Raw genomic sequence first — 18,687 nt, 5'->3', positions numbered from 1 at the left:
ACCCGATGGCTGCATACCCAGATTGCTTAACCTACCAATTGCTTCCATCGCATCCAATGGAGGCATGGGTTCATTGCAACTAGGACCTCAGTCAGAGTCATCGTACAGCCTCGTGTAAGCTTCGCATGGGCGCGGACAACCACCCTCAGTCGTCGCTGAGTTTCCGGAGTATATTCATACCGCGGCGTTGATACTTAAAAGGGGATATTATGCCATCAATCGTATGATTGTTCACCGCTGCTCTACGCACAGGCATAATAAGCCCCTATCAAGGAATAGCAAAGCTTCTCCTAGACAACGTGTTCCTTTCTCGTCGTAGGGAACACCCTCTTCATCGCTATGGGCGACTATCGAACATTACCCGAAGATCTTGGCTTATTGCGTAGCACTGGCGTCCGGTATACTGCTCTATGGATATGGTCTAGTCATCATGAGGAATGTCTCCGCTATGCTGGAGTTCCAGTAGGCATTGTCTGGGGCTGTGTCTTCGTAGCATCTCTGACTTCACGGGGCGCGATTTTGGCCGTCGATTGAACCGCGCGCTCATCATCCCATCCCTACTTACGGCTGAGCCTAAGAGACGTAGCTAGTCCCCTTGGCGGTCTCTTTGGAGCTATAGCCGCAGCGCTGTTACAAGATCGTGCTGGGCGTTGCTTTTGCTTAGCCTTTGCGGCTTTCTTGTTGGCAGCTGCAGTCGCAGTGGCATACGTATCGAATGTTCCGGATGGTATAGACGCCCGCAGAGCAGTCTTTCTGACGGCAAAGCTTGTGCAAGGTCTTGCTGTTCACATGATCACAGGCACGACGCAGACATACATGTTTGAGATCTTACCTCCCGTACTGCGAGGCCCCATGCTGGCCTTCTTTCCGATCTTCATCCTCCTGGGTCAGTTGATGGGCAGTGTAGTAGTTTACAAGGCTTTGGATATTGCCGGAAGCCGAGGATATAAGAATTGCTTCATCTCTCAGTGGCCATTCTCTGCATTGCCTCTGGTGGTGCAGCTGTCCTCCCCGAAAGCCCGACGTATCTCATTCGAAAAGATCGAATAAGCGCGGTTCGCAAATCACAGCGACGACTGGATTCCGGCCCTATGGAATCGCATTATCAATCCGAGCAACTACGCTCGTTCATTGAAAAAGAAGATCAAGATGCAGCCAGCAAGGCGACTGGGTACCGTGACTGCTTCACAGGCGTCGTCCGCCGGCGTACCATGATCGTTATGTTTGCAAGCCTCATCCCATCGCTTTTTGCTTTGCCCTTCCTATCCAAGACTAGTTACATTCTGCAAATAGTCGGCATGAGGCATCAAGAGAGCTTTCTGTTCTCACAAGCTGGCATCGGACTGGGGTTGGCAGCTAACCTAGTCAGCATGCAGACACTGTCTAATTATGGCCGTGTGCCTCTGGTTATTGTCAGATTAAGCGTCCCGACGCTCGCCTGGATGAGCATAAGGGCTGCCGGCTGTTTCCCGGGAACTATTAGCGCCTGGTAAGTTGTCTGGAACGGATATGCGAAAACCATGGCCAATGGTCGTTCAGGTACACGGGGATCACACTAGTGACGGTAATCATGACCTGCGGTATTGGTGCATGGCCAACATCCTACGCTGTCGGTGGAGAAGCATCGTCTCTGCGGCTTCGTGCCAAGTCCCAAGGTGTGGGCTGATTCGTTACCGGACTGTTCAGCGTCGTTTTCAACCTTATCTTGCCGTATATCTTCAACCCCGACGAGGGGGCCCTACACGGTAAGACCGGCTTTGTATGTGTGGGCTTCTCGGCCATTGCCCTCGTGGGAACATGGCTTTACCTGTCAGAGATGAAAGACCGGACGCCCAGCGAGATTGACGAAATGTTTGAAGCAGCTGTACCTGCACGGCAGTTCAGAAAATGGTCCCCACTGCTTGCTGATCCACTTTCTTCGGATCGTTCCCCACAAGTACGACTAGCCAACGCATGCGACCAATCCACCGGCGCGTCAGGCGGAAACGAAATTTGTTCATACCGAGCTGTTCCTGGGTGAGTATCTTTTGGGAGCAGATCGACAGAAAGCCCAGCCGATGGTTCTGTTTCTCGGCTCTAGCCAGAATGCACGGTCGAAGACAGCCATAGAAAGAAACTTGCCAAGCCATGACATCTTGTAGTACAGTAGTTCTAGAGGTCGTAGAACGGTTTGAAAGCCATTTGCGGAGACGTAATGAACAAAGGGAATATGAAACGGCCAAACCCAACCATAATTAACGGCTGTCAGAACAAATCCACTTAAGCAAGACTCGTAGGATTATGTGCAACAATAAAAACGTCATTTGACATGTGTCATTTCGTAATTTGAACTAGATACAGGAAGTCATAAATGAAATCTACTAGCCTTATCGTTTCTTATATAGTGATTCTGTGGGCCATCACAAGGGCGGCACGGAATCCTCCGGCACTGTGAAACAAGGGTTTTTGTAACGGAGTCCATGGACGGAGAACTTGGGCTCGTTGTTGATTCCCCGAGCAAAGTCCGTGAAATCAGTGGGGCGATACATCGCATCGTTTGAAGCAGCGTTGTTCGGCACGCTGCAGGTAGGCCGAGCTCCGATGATAAGGAATCTCGGCAGAATTGTAGGCTTTTAGTCGAGTCATAAGATGAGACTGGCTGGCAAATCGAGGGTCTGCTATAGAACCCATGTATAGGCACATGGTATCGTGTGGAGTGGGCTGATCATCCCTGAGCTTCAGTAGCAGCAGCAGCAGCCTGAATGGCCTTCTTCTTGCCCTTCTTGTAGACACGCTCATCGTTCGGATCGAAACCTCCGTTACCCCACAGCGCCCAGTCCTCGGTTTCCCTCATGTAATCCTCCGGCGTGAACGAGGTACCGTCGGCCTTCTCCTTCTCCAAGAGCTGGAAGAACCTGTCGTAATCGATCCGAGAATGCCATTTGCCATTGACGTGGAACCGCTCGGACGCGATCAGCGCGCAACAACTGTGAGCGTGTTCAGCGGCGATACCATACTTCAGACCACGGCGCTCCAGCTCTGCGTTGAGAGAGGTGACAAACTGCTGAACCTCCTCATAGAAAGGAACGTTCTGCATGGTCAGTCCAGCTCCGGCGCTGGTGCTAGTACCACAGTATGTCACGCCCTTGATTTCAACAAAGCAAGGCAGGGCCTTTTCAACCAGGTTGGCATATCCAATCACCTCATCGTCAATGTTGAAACCCTTGACCAGCGTAAGACGGAACACCGTCCGCTGGTAATGGCGCTTTTCCCGGAGGATATCCAAGCAGCGCTGGAAGCGCTCCCAGAAATCGCGGTGCAGAGGTCGATCGATCTTGCGTAGGCTCTCGCGGTTACTCGCATCGATGGAGACATAGAGTTGCGTCACCCGATGCAACGTTTCAAGCTGGTCAGGGTGTTGGGCATTGCAGACAAGGAAACTGGAGATGTGTTCGCTGTGCAACATGTCCAGGAAACGATTGATATGGGGATAGAAGATCGGCTCGCCGACCAAACTGAGAGCACAGTGACGGATCCGCATAGCTTCGGCGAATCGCTCCGCACGCACACCCGGAACACCACGCATCATCTTGATCTTCTTGTAATGACCCTCCTTAACTCCATTGAAGATGAGTTCCGGATCGTCCACCTTCCAGCGCCAAGTGGTGCCGACAGGGTTAGTACCATGACGCCAGCAGAAGATACATTTATTGCTGCAAGAAAGCGAAGGAGTTGCCTCCATGCACAGGTGAGAGCGAATACCGTAGAACGAAAACTTATAACAGGAGCCACGACCACGCAGGGCAGACTTGGTCCAACGACAGATCTTGACGCCAGAGTGCGAACCAACAATCGTATATCCTTGCTTCGTCAGAGAGGCATAGGTCGGCGAGGTCTTGGGCACCATCTCTTTTTCAGTAGCGGGCGCAGGAGACTTTCCGCCCGTAGTGAAGTCCACGGGGATAGGGGATCCGGATGCAGCGTCCGAGCTGAATTTGATATCTTCCAGGTCGACCACCGATTGATTCTTGTTCCGCTTCCGACCGTTTGCTTTGTCGGACTCCGAACCTTCGTCGTCCAAATCCTCCTCATCACTTTCGAGCGGATCACCGCTACCAGGGACACCTTCACCTAGGCCGCCGTTTTCGACGATATCACCGAGAATATCCTGTAGGCCACGGGACCACTCCTTCAAGGCCGATTCCGCATCGCTCTTTACATCACCAAACCCAAGAGGGTAGGCCCTCTTCCTGCCTGTGAGTTTCGCCATCCAGCGGTCCAGTTCCTTGGCCTGTGAGCAGAAGCCTTCCTCTTCAGTAGGCCACCCTTCCTTGTCGCCAAATCCGAAGACAGAATAGCCAGCGAGACCGGACAGGGGCGCAGTATCAATGCGGAAGTCATGATGGGTTTCATCAAGGTGACCAAGGAAGGTGTTCAAGATCGTATCAATGTTGTAAGTCGGGATCAGCATGCAATAGACATAGCGTGTTCCTGGCGAGGTCGATGGGGGCTTCGGGGCGCTAATGAAGTAGTCGTCAAAATCGACATACGACAGGTCGTGAATCTGGGGGGGAAGGAGGCCTCGTTCCCGATTGTCAGGATCGGCCCGATCGCGCGCAGCAGCACGCAATTCTTCCAGCAACACTTGGGCATATCTCTCGGTGTTTGCGGTCAACGAAGCGAAGAAGATAATGGGTTGGATGAAGGAGACAGCCGGTTCCTGGTCAGAACCTCTGCGTCGGCCAGCAACCTTTAGCGGCTTCTTTCCTGTGACCCGCTTCGGACCGGCCTGCTTTTGCGACGCGTCCTTCTCCACGACCGAGGGCTTTAAGTCGGTTCCGACATCCTTCTCCGTCGAGTTGCTGATGGTCTTTTCACGTTTCTCCGGGGAATGGCTGCGAGGCGACGACGGGATGGAGGAGGCAGTAGCAATCTTGGACTTGGGCTGAAGTTTACGATAGGCGCGAACGAGAACGAGAAGGGTAGCGAGAGCGAGAAGGAGAGGCAAGCGGTAGGAATGCCAGAAGGCCAAAAGACCTAAGCAGAATGAACCATTAGTACTTGCACGATCGCAGAGGGAAAGCATAATTACCTTCGTTTCCAGATCCCTCCATCTTAAGTAGATCGAAAAGAACAGACGAGATCCGTGTGACAGTGGTGGGATCTGAGAGCCCTTGTGGCCGCGGAAAGACTCAAAGAGGCGGGCCAGATAGAGTGGGCGGGGAGCACTGGGTGAACTAGAACTGAGAGGGGTTGACGAAGTCCTGGGGACACATCGCAGTAACCGACTGAATCGGTACTTGGGCGAATGCAAGTCGCAAGGACTAAACACAATGAGACGAATGCAGCCCAGACCCTTCTCGTCAAAGTAGAGTCAATGCTGATTCTGGGGTCGGTTGAGGTTCTTTCACTTTCAGTTCCTCGGGATTTTCGAGGAATTTTTTGGCTCCAGCGGCGAGGCCTTTGATTGGTTCCCGCACTGAACTGCCCGATGGGGAAGGCATCTCGGGGAGCCTCAGGAGCCTATCCAGTTCCAGCATTTGTAATGATCTCAAGGAGTCCCCCAACATACTCAAAATGCTCTTCGTTCTCACATCAGCAGAGGTGATCATAAGTAGGACTACAACTACCGCTAGTGGTAGCACATTTGCAAATAAAAATACTTGTATCTTGGTAGGCAGCCACATCCCAATGGCCGCTGCTAAGACGCCTGAGCCACAGTGGTGTGGCTGGTGACTATTTGCCCACCATACTTACGAAACGACATGTAAGGGGACGCCCCCGTTGCTTATAATGACTTGAAGCTATTTGAAGCTATCATTTGATTAGAGTAAGATATGTAACCAAGGCTGAGGGACATTTATGATCGTTGATGAGCATCTGTAATAGTACAAAGTATATAAAATAGGGTACTACAGACGGTAAAATTGATTTCCAAGTCGTGTGACATACTCAGATCCATATAATGGAAACTGTACATCATCCAATATAACAAGTATTGCTAACTCATTCATTCCGCATCCTGACATTCCGACCTTCAACTGAGAATGATTTGCTGTTACCTTTCAATCCGCTCAATCGGAAGTCTCTTTTTAGTACGGCATACTAACTATGGCGACGGCGAGTATTTGGCGGAGGTGGAAGAGGAGGCTAAAAGTGTCATCAATTCTCCGGATCTTAGCACCCATAACAGTGTTCCAAACATACAGGAGGAGAATGATTTGGAGAGTTTGATGTGGATGACGTGGCAGGTGATGGAGGTGGAGGCGGCTGATAGTTTCATCCATACTTTCGCTTTTAGCGCCCCATAACAATATTTCGAACATACAGATGGAGCATTTAAAGAATGTGAGGAGGACGTCGAAGCAGGTGACGGGGGTGGAGGTGGCTGACAGTGTTATCAACACTTCCGATTCTACTATTCCATTTTGATGTTTCGAACATACAGGTTAAGAAGGGGATCGAGAGCGTGAAGGGGAACGTGCAGGTAATGGCTTTTCATCGAATCAGCACCTGTCTTCCTTGTTTCCATTTCCCATTCGCGTCAACATACGGTCCTTGGGGACAGCGGAGGCGGCGGAGGAAGTTCCTAGTATGTTTCGTTAATTGTTCACTAGTATACTCGTCGAAAGCGATCCGATGTACAGTGGAGTCATTGTCGAAGAATCACTCCTAGAGTCTATATCAGCATCTTATCGAACACACACACACACAAAAAAAAAAAAGCCAGAATGGGGGTATGATAGCGATTAGTCAAATTACTGCTCGGAGGTGCTGTATATTGAGCCGAATAATAGCATGAAGCGAGAATCCTTCTCAAACTCTCTCGGCCTATCTGACTAGAACGCCTCCTTCTGGTTCATATTGGTCATGTAGATAGTTCAACGGTACTTTCTTCAAGGCTGACAACTGTAAAATGTAGTATATATATGTAGTAGAGACGATAAAAAGCGTAAGGTGGTAGTCAGACTCACTCTTTCATCGTGTCCAGAATATGAGACACTTGACCAATAGAGAAGAAGTCCCAAACAATCTCAGAATCAACCGGTCTTTTCAACTGAAATGACTGGACGCTATGAGATGAAACCATGAAAGTCAAGCTACAGACCCTTTATAACCCCCAGTGGGTAGGTCCTCCATATATACTAATTCAATAAACAAAGCCATGTCTATCCCGATAGGCACGAGTTACAGCAGTGATACTCTGTATATATGCAATTGATTATCATTCATCTTTTTTGTTTTCTTTCTTTTGGTGGCAGTAACATCGGAACAGCCAACCAATATGTGAATCTCATGAACGTATGGCATATTACCTGGGTAGCAAAAGGGAATTTGAGGACTGCTGGTTAGTCTATGTTGGTGGTTCCTCAGCTCTGGCCGGGTAACGCCGGTTATGATACTTTCCCTGCATGATATGTTTTGTTCGGTAGATGCCGACAATTTTGACAAGCACGTACTTTAGGGGATCTAGGTAATAGGCGTAACCGAAATATTCTCAGAAGTCTGTAGAAGCATCGGGAAGTGCTAACATCAGATTTCACTGCTGATGCTCCATAGTTTCTTTGGTATGATACAGCTTCCGGCTGGTGACGTGAATGGGCAGGCGCCAAGAGTATGATTCAATACTGACAATTAGGAGCAGGTCATACCCCATCACTCTGACAGTCTGACTGTCTTACTGTTTTCAGGAGCAAGCACTTCAACATTGCAAATCCCCAGAAATGGCACCAGGAGCGGAATCGTAAGTGAGCAGTCACTTATTCCTACTGAATCTACATAGTTGTTTTACTATCCGAAACTAACATAAGACCCAGCTCCAAATCACAAAAGGGCAACCCTAGTATCGAAGACAACAGTCGAACGACGAACAAAGAGAAATCAGTGCATAATGTTTACAAGGAAGAGCCTGTACGTAAGAGCCATGATTGAGTGACAGAGCTGTAACCGCTAACTAGTTAACCTTAACGCCGATCTAGCAGTCTTCCTCTACACCTGGCTCGGGTTCAGGCTCCCGCCAACAAACTCCTAATTCCCCTGTGGCTTCCACATCAAAGAACTTCGATTACTTGCAGGGTAGGCCCTCTCTATTGGAGAGGTCATAGTACATACTGAATACTGATATAGCCGATCCTGGAGCTTTTAAGTGCGCCTTGTGTCGACAGTGGCATACAAGGAGATGCCCGTGGTTGATAAATTATTAGAGTAGCTATAATCATACTCTGTTCGCTTACGTGACATTGGTCCTTTTCTGAGAGTGTTTAGCTTGATTTCAAGGCTAGTAATTGTAATGATTGTGGGGTTATTATTTGCCATGGCTAGTTTCCTGGTTATCTCTACGAAAAAGGAATGTTTGTGCAATGATACAAGTAGTCCGCGATCCCGTATTATGTGCACCACCAAGTCAGGACAACTCATCCTCCACCGGAAGCGCTCCCTCAGCCTGCATCTGAAGAGCAACCTGGTCCACATCTCTCCACACCCGCAGCAGGTTTCCGCCAGCAACCTTGCCTGCATCCTCGTCACTGACTCCACGTCTCTAAAGCTCAGCGATCAAGTCCGGATACTTGGACACATCCTCAAGACCGCGCGGAACAGTAGGGATACCGTCAAAATCGCTACCCAATCCAACATGATCGAATCCGATCAGGTTTCCAATGTACATGATGTGATCCACCACGTGCTCCAGAGTTGCATTCTCGGGATCGAGCTCTGGCAAGCCGTTCGGATCGTCCGAAGCAGTACATGAAATAAAATCTGGGGAGAAGTTGACCATCACAACCGAGTTACGCGCTTTGACCAACTCCAGAACATCGTCCGGGACATTGCGGGGATGGGGGCAGACTGCGTATGCGGAGCTGTGACTGAACATCACAGGGGCGCGGCTGCCAGTCCAATCGTCTTTTCCGGCTCCCAAGACGTCCCGCATAGTATCCACACTAACATGAGACAAGTCGACTATCATACCCAGCCTGTTCATCTCAAAGACAAGATCCTTACCGGCTTCGCTTACCCCGTGCCAGACCGGGTCTGCCTTCTTGATACCGCCGGGTATCTCGACAAGCGCTGCATCAGCATAGCGATTGTGGCAATTATGAGTGAGAGTTGCATATGCCACGCCGCGATCATAGAAGCTTCGCAAGTGAGCCAGGGAGTTTCCGATCGAATGAAGGCCCTCAATTCCAAGCGGGGAGATGATCTTTCCCTCCTTGAAGGCTTGAAGGGCCGTCGTGCCATTGGGAGGCTCAGAAAAGACATTAGGGTAGGCCTGTTGTAGGCGCAACATGACATCTACCTGTTCGATAGTCTGGCGGACACCTGGTCATATGCTATCAGTAAGGAACGCACAAACGGTGGATTTTATCTTACTTGTTGCATAGGTCGCGTCGGAGAAATCGCTCCAGTTTTTCGGACACTCCACGAAGACACTCCAGAAGGTGCCACCTACTTTGCCCTCAGCGAGCCGTGGCAAATCGACATGCCCCAACAAATTGCCCTCGGTGAAGGGGATTCTGAAATCGTCGCCATAGATGTGATTTCCGAAAAACTCGCGGATGAAGATGGGTAGATCATCATGGCCGTCTGTGGTCGTCAGATGAGTAGGCAATTGTAAGCATTAAATTGCAAGCTACTCACCTATCAACGGGGTCTCCGACAAGATTTTGTCCACTCTCGACTGTGCGGGATGCGGGTGAGTGCAACGGCGCGCATTGGTCAAAGTGACCAAAAAGCACGCAAGAACAAAGGTCAGAAGCACGCGTCCCATGTTGCGCGCCAGAGAAGAGGGAGGCTTTGGCTTTGCATCTGAGGAGGTTGCCAGATAGCCGCGCGACGACTCCAGATCGACTTTGGAATCCATTGTGCGAAGGAAGGAGGGGTTGTGTAATTCGCGCTTCCCGACGTAGCAAGTGTGATGTTGATATTGAAATAGCGGATGGGGATGGGGATGGATGGAGCTCGTTGTTGTTATCGCCGGGGAGATAACCGGACTACCGATGAGTCAACTTGCGTATAGCAGCTGCAGGATTCACGCTTAGCTCACCGAGTCTTGATAAGCAACCCGATCACATCATGTTCTGCTGGATGACCAGTAACATAGCTGGAACAATCTGTTGCTTGACAACTTATATTCACGGGTTTGCGAGCATCGCAGCTGTCCGTTTGTTGCCTCTATTTGTCGCCATAGGGATGTTCTGAATAAGCTCATTGGGGCTTCTGACTATAGCGGTCACGTGACATATAAGTATAATGGTAGATTTCTGCTCCAATTCTCATAAAGTGACCGAGGCATCTAGTCAGAGCCATCCAAAGGGCCTCTTCTATTACATAGTGAGCGTAAACTTATCAGGTGCAACGATGACAACTTTGGGAAGTGCCGTTGCCATCTACTTGGCACAAACGTTGGCTTGGAAGTTATAGGATGACGTGAGAGATTAGCATTTCAAAATAAAGCTAATAGAGTGCTATCCCACAGTTACTTGAAATTTGTCTAATCTTCGCATATCTTGTGCAGCAAACGCTCCAGCCAGCTCAATCACAGTCAGCGTTGAACAATACCTCTCGGACAATCTCCAGATCCAGAAGCAAGTCATCGGCAGAGTCATACTCTTTGTACCAGCATTTGCGAGTGATGTCGCTGCAAGCACGCGTATCATCTGAAAACTGTTGCGTTGAAAGTCTATACTCAATTTTTTCAAACCATCCGACTTCCCCGTCAGCAATATCAGGGAACAACGCATGTCTCATCATGATGAAATGGATAGTGCATCCCAGAGCAAAGAGATCTGTCTGCACATCTGCATCAAAGGGGTCACGATGAGGGCAATAGAACCTGCAAGGCTCACTACTCCACCCATCAAGAAGCACGGTGCCATTCTCCGACACATGCTTCCCTTGGAAGTCAGCCAACTTTGTGCGTAGCCCCTCATCCAGAAGAATATTCCTGGGCTGTATATCACAATGGATGACTCCTCTACTATGAACCCATGCAACTGCCTCGGCTATTTCTCGGCACCAGGCTATCCTTTGCTCGAGGGATGGCGGTGGATGTGGATATGCTGGTCTGAGATAATAGTCATCCAAGTTCCCGTTTGTCGCACGCTCTAGATAGAGCCAGCCGTTCTCTGTGCACCCTTTCACTTTTATGATATGCTCGTGGTGTCCGACAATCTCGAGGAGCTTTCTCTCCGTCTCTAGCCAACTCACATCTGTGTTGTCAGGCGCGAGAGGGTACTTCAAGACTGTAGTTTCATCAACTTCTCCTATCCATGCGCTTCCACCCGACGCAATCACATGTTTGACTCCGGGAGGACAGTACTCTCGGTACTCCTTTACTCCAGGCTTGTTCATACTTCTGAGGACGGTACTTTAAGATATGTCGGCGGGCTGTCAGGTAACAGAGCACGATGAACAAGAAGCAGTTGACTCAGATGATTCTATTGTACCTTTAGGAAAAGCAAAGAGTGGAGTGACTCCATGAACGATAACAACGCGTGCGATCCCCATTCTTATACACATGGGCGCACGTGATGATCTATATTTGCATCGATTCATTAAGCTCTGTTTCGGTATTTCTGTGTATAGATAACCATTAGCAACCATTAGTCGGAGTCAGTAATAGCTACATGATAAATTCTACTACGATAACTACAATATAACAACGTAGACAGAGAGCGTCTTTTTTTGCAAATACAATAGGTAAAAACTTTAGCTAACAAGAAACCCCACAGCAAAAGTAATTGGGAGCAAGGCTCTTGTAAAATAAATGGTTGTTGCTAGACAGTAGTGAATGGGCCTGATAAGTGTAGATGCCAAATGTAACCTGACTTAGAACCATTGGTGATGTTAGAACATTCACTTGCCACGAAGATGGCTTTACAAGATGGTCCCAGACTCTTTGACATCCGCAGTCACAGAGTATTATTTCTCTTCTGTTTCCCTCCGAGCAAACCAGTTTGGAAAGAACCTGATTCCTCTGTTTGTATCAGGCGAGACCTTCTCGTCACAGTCTAGATGTAGTCAGTTTTTCTTCAGATCTTCTGCACGAACAGTAACCATTCAAACACAGACCTGGAGGACCACAAAGTGGACAGGGAATCCCTCGATCTTTGACTTTCTCATGTGACGAAATCACCAAACCATCCTTTCCATCATGTTCATTGCAACCAGGTCCACCTGGATTGCTGCAGGAGACCTTGGATACTTCATGGCATTTATGTTTTGGGGAAGCAGTGCAGCTTTCGAATTCTTTGTAAACGTGGCGAGTTTCACAGCCACATCCCCAGAACTCTAGGCCGCCAACACAACCTTCACACACGTGGCCCATTGGAACGGATTGATTATCAACTGGTGAGAACTGATGCTGTTGATAGTTTTGTGTTGTGGAGAAGATGTGTTCAATCAAGTTAGATCCAAGGCAGCTCACGATCCCTTTATATACATCTACTTGCCCTGTCTAGGAAGTTTTTTTATTTTCTTACACTATCAGCTTTTCATTTGTGGACCGTCAACTTCCGCCGCTGTGAATTGAACTATTCATCGCTGGTCCGTACAGGAGGGAAAGAATTGCTCATCCATACTTGCGAGGAACTAGCGGAAGCTGCCGGTTTGTTGGTAGTAATAAGATTGATTAACACTCACTATGAACTGATACAGACACTGAAAATTCTCATGTCCGACTATACCGAGGTCTCTACTGGTAGCCTTTCATTCTGAATTTGGATCCATAGTCTCGAATGTCTTCAACTTAGAAAGTCAATGAAAACGAAACGCCCATTCTCACGTCCACCTTTGGTTATGTCATTTCAATGGATCCGTGGCATGTACACGAGACTTTTTTTTGAGCCTACGCAGATGTAGTTCAAGGCTAGGTAATAATGGCAGATGGCGGCGCCGCCAGAATGCACAGGATTATGGGGAAAATGTATCCAGCGAATCCAAGGCACATGACCGACAGCCAGGGAACCTCTCACTTCGTCATCTCAGATCGGCCTTTCCTTCAACAAGCATCTCGCTGATCAAGACCCATGATTCAACTATCCGTGGAAAAAGCTTATGCAACTTATCCAACCCCTACTCAGTCAGTCATCATGCGACTATATGGAGATAAACCAGTTTCCAACCTCAGGTACAGCTTACAAGTCCTTTTCTAACTTCAGGCTACACAGCGTGAGCTATCTATAACCTGTCCCCGCCACCGACATCACAATACCATTCCAGCCAACATCTAGGGGTGGACGCCTTATCACCGGGCTTGAGACAATCATTCGTCCAATTGGTCTTTCTGTCGATGCTTTTCCGGTTCAACGACTAGCGCAGATCGTCGCATTTTTCTCACCAGGCTGCAGTGATGACTTCATAGCCAACAAAGGCTGGGCAACGCTGCATAATAAGCACTCAATATGGGGCGTACCTTGATATAGTCCGAAGATCCTTCTGATCTCCCGACAAGATATAGTATCACTGATCACCGCAGCAGTACGTTTGTACTTCCTCGGTAAAAGTTGATCACCGTTTCATCCTCAGTCACCTGGTTTCTCCCGGACGATCAAATCCTAGAAAGAGCAAGTCACGCAAGGGATACCGTTACTCCAGATAGAATATTTGCAGCAGCATTCTTCGCATCCCATACCGCATCACCAACAAGGGCAAGATAGACCAGGAGAAATCCGGTCACTTTGGTACATTGCGCAAGCAACCCGTTTTGTTGTCTCCCTTGCCATTGGCGATGGATAGATCATGTATTTCTCCGGGTCGAGATTTGATCGGAGTTGGGGAAAGCTTTTGCCCAGCGTGGCACACTTCCCTGTTGGGGATCGGCTGCATTCCAGTGCCCCGCTGGTAGTGTTCCTTTTGCCTTGGGAGCATTGATAGCTAGAATGCCATGCGTGCATCGTGTTCCCCCATCTCTTTGGATGTGATATATAATTTTCCGGTCGGAACATGGAGAGTGCTCGTTTTTTCTTGTGTTCGATGAAAATACCCTATCTTATCACCAGGTCCGATGGAGTCGATTCAGTCAACCCAAGAAGCTAGAACCAAGTCATCCGAGGACTATAACTCTGCTGACAATGGTGACTATGAGAGCAATGAGTCGGTCACGAATCCCAAGTTAAGCATTGACACCGATGCCGCCCCAGATGGCGGATATGGATGGGTGATTGTTGCGTGTGTGTTCTGGCTACAAGTCCACACCTGGGGAATCAATGGGGTGAGTTCACTGCAGTAGAGCTACTAGCTCAGCAGCAATGGTTTTTTCTAATAGTACCAGAGTTATGGCGTCTTCTTATCCTACTACATGGACAACAACATCTACCCTGGCACGAGTTCACTCGCCTACGCCTTCATCGGTGGCGTCGCCATCGGCTGCGCCTACCTCATGGCTCCCGTCACCGTGTTTCTCATCCGCCGATACGGCACCCACACCACAATAATCTCGGGTATCATCATCCAAACAGCCGGACTGATCCTCGCCTCCTTCACCACCCGCGTATGGCAGCTCTTTATTACTGAAGGGGTCTGCTTCGGTGTCGGCATGGGTATCATCTACATGACCTATCTTGGCGTTCCGCCACAATGGTTCGACAAGAAAAGCAGCGTTGCAAATGCCATCCCCGCAGCTGGCGCCGGAACCGGTGGCCTCATTTACTCCCTTGGCATTGAAGCGATGATCGAGAACCTCGGCCTCCCCTGGACATTTCGAACATTAGCCATCGTCTCTCTGGTCGTGAACCTCGTGTGCGCCGCCTTCCTCCGCGACCGCAACAAAGCCACCGCCAGCCGCCATGTCGCATTCAACTTTCCTTTGCTAAAGAAAATCGAGGTCCTGCTTTTGATTGGTTGGGCCATCTTCAGTACCTTTGGCTTTGTGGCCATCAACTTCAGTCTACCCAACTTCGCAATCTCGATCGGATTGACCGCGCGCCAGAGCAGTGTGGTCGGCGCGCTGCACAATCTGGGACAGGGGATTGGACGGCCCCTCATTGGCTTATTCAGTGACAGACTGGGTCGATTGAACGTGGCGACGGCCCTGTCCCTGGTATGTGCGGTGTTCTGTTCCGCTATCTGGATTCCCGCTCGGAGTATGGCAGTGTGCTGTCTGTTCGCGGTAATGGGAGGCATGGTGTCGGGAACATTCTTTGCCACAGTGGCTCCCGTGTTTGTGGAGGTGATCGGGTTGCAGGATTTACCTGGGGCCCTCAGTATACTTTGGCTGGTGCTAGTAGGACCTGGTGCGGTGGGAGAGGCAATTGCGCAAGCACTGCGACGGCCGGCAGAGGGAATGGAGGCGTACCGGCAGGTGCAGATCTTCGCGGGGATGGTGTTCGTCGCGGCGGCGTTGTGTCTATGGGTGGTGCGCGGGTGGAAGGTGCAGCAGCGGCGGCGGGGAGCTGCCACTCATACAGCGGGGATGTGCAAAGAGATGGTAGAGGTGGAGGTAAGGGCAGAGAAGTCAGGGTGGAATGTGTTGGAGTTGGCCAGAGAAATGGTGCGGTACTCTCGTGTATAGAGTACTACTAGGTGTTGAATGGTAGACGTGCAAGCAGCGTCCCCACACTAGCTACCAGGTTCATACTAGTAGCAGCAAAATTGTATATTAGTTTTGTTTAATGTTATTGAAACAATCAATGGTATAAAATAACGAAGCTATAAAAGAATCAATCATGCCTAACCACTACATTCTCGAGGGACAGCTGTTGCTTCCGTCATAATCTCACCACCAGTTCCCGAACTCGATATCAATACATTAGCAGCAAGTCTCACCGGCTGAGGATGATTAAAGATGTCGCGGAAAGTAACTTCATAGCCGTCATCTTTCGCAAGTCGCGTGATCCGCATGGCTTTAATTGAGTCACCTCCGAGATGAAAGAAGTTGCTCTTCGGTATAACAAAATCAAGGCCAACGCCCAAACTCTCCGCATACCATTTGCAAACCAGATCTATCTGCCTCTTGGACGCTCCCGCCACAAGTGCGCAGTCCTCATCAACTTCCCCGTCATTCAACGGGACCGCATACGCCAGACGAGCCTGCTGCGATAGCCCAGCCGCAGCTTGTCGAAGCCGTGTGCGATCGATCTTGCCAGTACGCGTTTTCGGCATGCACAGGAGTGGAAACATGAAAGTCGGGATGAAGAGCCAAGAAAGCGATTGCTTAAGCTGCTGGACCAGCTTGCGCATGAGAGCCTGGAAATCCGCTGTGGGACGTCCAAAGAGCGCATCACCGTCACCAGACGATTTGGTGAGCAGGTCATCGTAGACAAAGCCCACGAGCTGCTTCGTTTGGTCAGGCAATACAATCACATCGGCTACGACCAGTCCTCCCGGTAGGTTCACAGCCTGCTTCAGACGAGCTTCCAGATCGTCCAGCTCCACCCGCTGGCCGCGGAGTTTGACTTGTCGGTCCTTGCGGCCTAGCAGATAGAGTGAGCCATCCGGGAGGTACCGGGCTAGGTCACCGGTTTTATAGCACCGCGAGGTTGTTGGAGCCCAGGCAGGAGCGTCAATGAAGACTGCGGCGGTTTTCTCTGGTTTCTGGAGATAGCCCTGAGATAGACGCCCGCCTTGTACGACTAGTTCGCCGACGGCACCGATGGGTAACAGCCGGTGGTGGTCTGCTGGGTCGACGATCCAGGTACGTGGGCCAAATGATCGACCGATGTTCCGAGGGTCAGATAGGGGCTTGAGGTCCGCGTGCAACGTGTCGAACATGATACCTTCGGTGGTGCCGTAGCTGACGTTTAGGTGGTCGAGTCGGGGTGCCCACAGGGCCACTTGCTCTGCGGTCAGAACGTCCCCGCCTACGGTGAGGGATTTCAGAGTGGGCATCTCATCAGGGTGTACCTGGGCTAGCACAGCGGCGGTGAGAAACGCCGTGTTGATGCGTAGCGCTGTGCCCGTCTCAGCGAGTCGATGCAGCCGGTCGTCGTTCCCCGGCATGCAGACACACCCGCCGCGGGATAAGGTGCACAAGGTCTCCACGCAGCTGAGGTCGAAGCTGAATGCGGCGAATTGGAGGAATCGAGTGCCGGAGTGTAGCTTCAACGCTTGAGCCATCTGTTGCACGCACGTCACTACGTCTTGGTGTGGCTGTATCACGCCCTTGGGGGCTCCGGTGCTGCCTGACGTGTACATGAGAAATGCCGGTTGCGACGGGGATATATGTGTGGATGACGCTGGTAGTCCCTTCATCGGCAACTGCTGGATCAGTTTTCCCGAGATCTCCAGCATCTGGGGCACTGAACCTGCCCAGTGTGGTGCGAGTTTGGAGGACAAGGAGGTGGTGAGGATGACGGATGTACTGGCCTCACAGAGCATGGTTGAGGCCTGGGCTGGAGGTAATGCCCCATCCAGGGGCATGCAGGCCGCCCCCGTCCGCAGCACGGCCAGCATGATGACCACGGACCAGATGGTCTTGTCGAGAATCAGTCCGACGTAGGTGTGGGGACGCACGCCCGCGGCGAGGAGATAGGCCGACAAGGTCGTGGAGAATTGGTAAAGCTCGCGGTAGGTGAACTGCTCGTTGATACTGCAGCAGGCAATGGCGTCGGGATACTGGCTACTGGCGCGGTCAATCAGGTCCGGGAGGCATTGCTGGCTCACTTCCAGCGACTGGGTGTTCCAGGATAGAATTTGCTCGCGACTGGCTCGGGAGAGGAGATACAGGTCTTTGACCTTGCCCTTCCAGCTGTGACAGACAGAAGACAGGATCTCCTGGATAGCATCGACGATATGACCGGCCATTGTTTCCGAGATGTATGCGGTGCGAAAGCGTAGGAAGATACGCAGTCCTGCGGGGTCCCGGCTCGCACCAAGGATAAGATCACACTAGAGTGGGAGGTAGTTATGAGCATGGTAGTTACTATTTTGGGTCTGGAGCTTGGCCTTACTCACTCTCTCGGCGTCTGTTGGCGAAGAACCATGCTTGGGCCCCAGATCATTCCTCCCACTCCTTCCGTCGAGCAGTAGTACTCCCGTGTTATAGACTCGGTGGCCAAGATGATCATTCTCCAAAAGATGCCCCAGTTCGACTAGTGCGTTCAGGTCATCTTCACGGTCAATTGTGGTACTGTAGACGAAAGAGCAATGCTGCAAGAGATATGTCGAGTTCCGAGAATCAGTACATTCTTCGTAGGCCATCACCACGCTGTCATCGTAGACAAATACAGAGAGAATAATGGCCCAGATAACGCGAAGCCTTGGTCCCAGATCAGAGCCCCATTGAGAGATACTGTTGTCTTCTTGGGGGATCTCAATGGTATGCACCGCATCCTCGTCCCGAATTCGCTGGGAAGAGGTATGGGGAGAGAGGCTTGGAAATCGACATGGCGTGGTCGCAACCTTACCCACCATTTCGATTGATTATTTCGGATGCCGATTCTGCTGACATATAATAATAAAGTAATAGTACGAAAAGTAATAGAGCAGCAAATGGAAAGAGGAACGGAGGGAATCCCTTGTGTTGTGGCGCCATCCACGGAGGGAATCAAGCATTGTCTGCTCTTATTCCCCCCTGCCTGATCTCCTTGCATGCAGTTAGGGGGAAGGCGGAACGCGCGGGGGTGCATGCTGAGCATATTGCAGCGTTACTTGATGGTATGTATATGCTGTTGGCTATGCCATGTATTTGAAACAATATGACAACTACAGATCTATATAGAGAGAGAGGAGAGGGGGAGAGGGGGGGTGGATGCGTAACGGATGCAATTGTGT

At 50.3% G+C, this 18,687-nt stretch overlaps 6 protein-coding genes across 6 annotated transcripts; 3 read left to right on the top strand and 3 right to left on the bottom strand.

Annotated features, from left to right (window-relative positions):
• Positions 1-430: 430 nt before the first annotated feature.
• On the top strand, positions 431-2,020 carry BDQ94DRAFT_170451 (uncharacterized protein; the record flags this gene model as incomplete). The annotated part of the gene is made up of 4 exons (XM_026771490.1): positions 431-462; positions 579-886; positions 970-1,489; positions 1,687-2,020. 4 exons carry the CDS (start codon positions 431-433, stop codon positions 2,018-2,020), a joined length of 1,194 nt encoding a protein of 397 aa, XP_026626308.1.
• A 598-nt stretch (positions 2,021-2,618) lies between these two features.
• Positions 2,619-5,190, bottom strand: BDQ94DRAFT_34453 (flavodoxin and radical SAM domain protein). The gene is made up of 2 exons (XM_026775542.1): positions 5,072-5,190; positions 2,619-5,016 (listed from the first exon to the last, which is right to left on the bottom strand). Exons 1-2 carry the CDS (start codon positions 5,091-5,093, stop codon positions 2,705-2,707), a joined length of 2,334 nt encoding a protein of 777 aa, XP_026626307.1. The 5' UTR covers positions 5,094-5,190; the 3' UTR covers positions 2,619-2,704.
• Positions 5,191-7,703: 2,513 nt separating this feature from the next.
• Positions 7,704-8,183, top strand: BDQ94DRAFT_170448 (uncharacterized protein; the record flags this gene model as incomplete). Its single annotated transcript, XM_026771489.1, has 4 exons — positions 7,704-7,723; positions 7,797-7,890; positions 7,959-8,055; positions 8,107-8,183. 4 exons carry the CDS (start codon positions 7,704-7,706, stop codon positions 8,181-8,183), a joined length of 288 nt encoding a protein of 95 aa, XP_026626306.1.
• A 30-nt stretch (positions 8,184-8,213) lies between these two features.
• Positions 8,214-9,945, bottom strand: BDQ94DRAFT_143905 (putative dipeptidase). Its single transcript, XM_026766345.1, has 3 exons — positions 9,616-9,945; positions 9,349-9,561; positions 8,214-9,297 (listed from the first exon to the last, which is right to left on the bottom strand). The coding sequence occupies exons 1-3, from the start codon at positions 9,836-9,838 to the stop codon at positions 8,519-8,521; spliced, it is 1,215 nt and encodes a 404-aa protein (XP_026626305.1). The 5' UTR covers positions 9,839-9,945; the 3' UTR covers positions 8,214-8,518.
• Positions 9,946-13,705: 3,760 nt separating this feature from the next.
• Positions 13,706-15,487, top strand: BDQ94DRAFT_178789 (MCT family MFS transporter; the record flags this gene model as incomplete). Its single annotated transcript, XM_026773203.1, has 3 exons — positions 13,706-13,718; positions 13,977-14,188; positions 14,249-15,487. 3 exons carry the CDS (start codon positions 13,706-13,708, stop codon positions 15,485-15,487), a joined length of 1,464 nt encoding a protein of 487 aa, XP_026626304.1.
• A 158-nt stretch (positions 15,488-15,645) lies between these two features.
• BDQ94DRAFT_170445 (acetyl-CoA synthetase-like protein) lies at positions 15,646-18,327 on the bottom strand (the record flags this gene model as incomplete). The annotated part of the gene is made up of 2 exons (XM_026771488.1): positions 15,646-17,802; positions 17,869-18,327. 2 exons carry the CDS (start codon positions 18,325-18,327, stop codon positions 15,646-15,648), a joined length of 2,616 nt encoding a protein of 871 aa, XP_026626303.1.
• Positions 18,328-18,687: the final 360 nt, after the last annotated feature.

Source organism: Aspergillus welwitschiae (genome assembly GCF_003344945.1).
Source record: "Aspergillus welwitschiae strain CBS 139.54b unplaced genomic scaffold BDQ94scaffold_16, whole genome shotgun sequence".
NCBI lineage: Eukaryota > Fungi > Ascomycota > Eurotiomycetes > Eurotiales > Aspergillaceae > Aspergillus > Aspergillus welwitschiae.
Note: the sequence above shows the minus strand (reverse complement) of the source record. Positions and strands in the feature narration are given on the sequence as shown.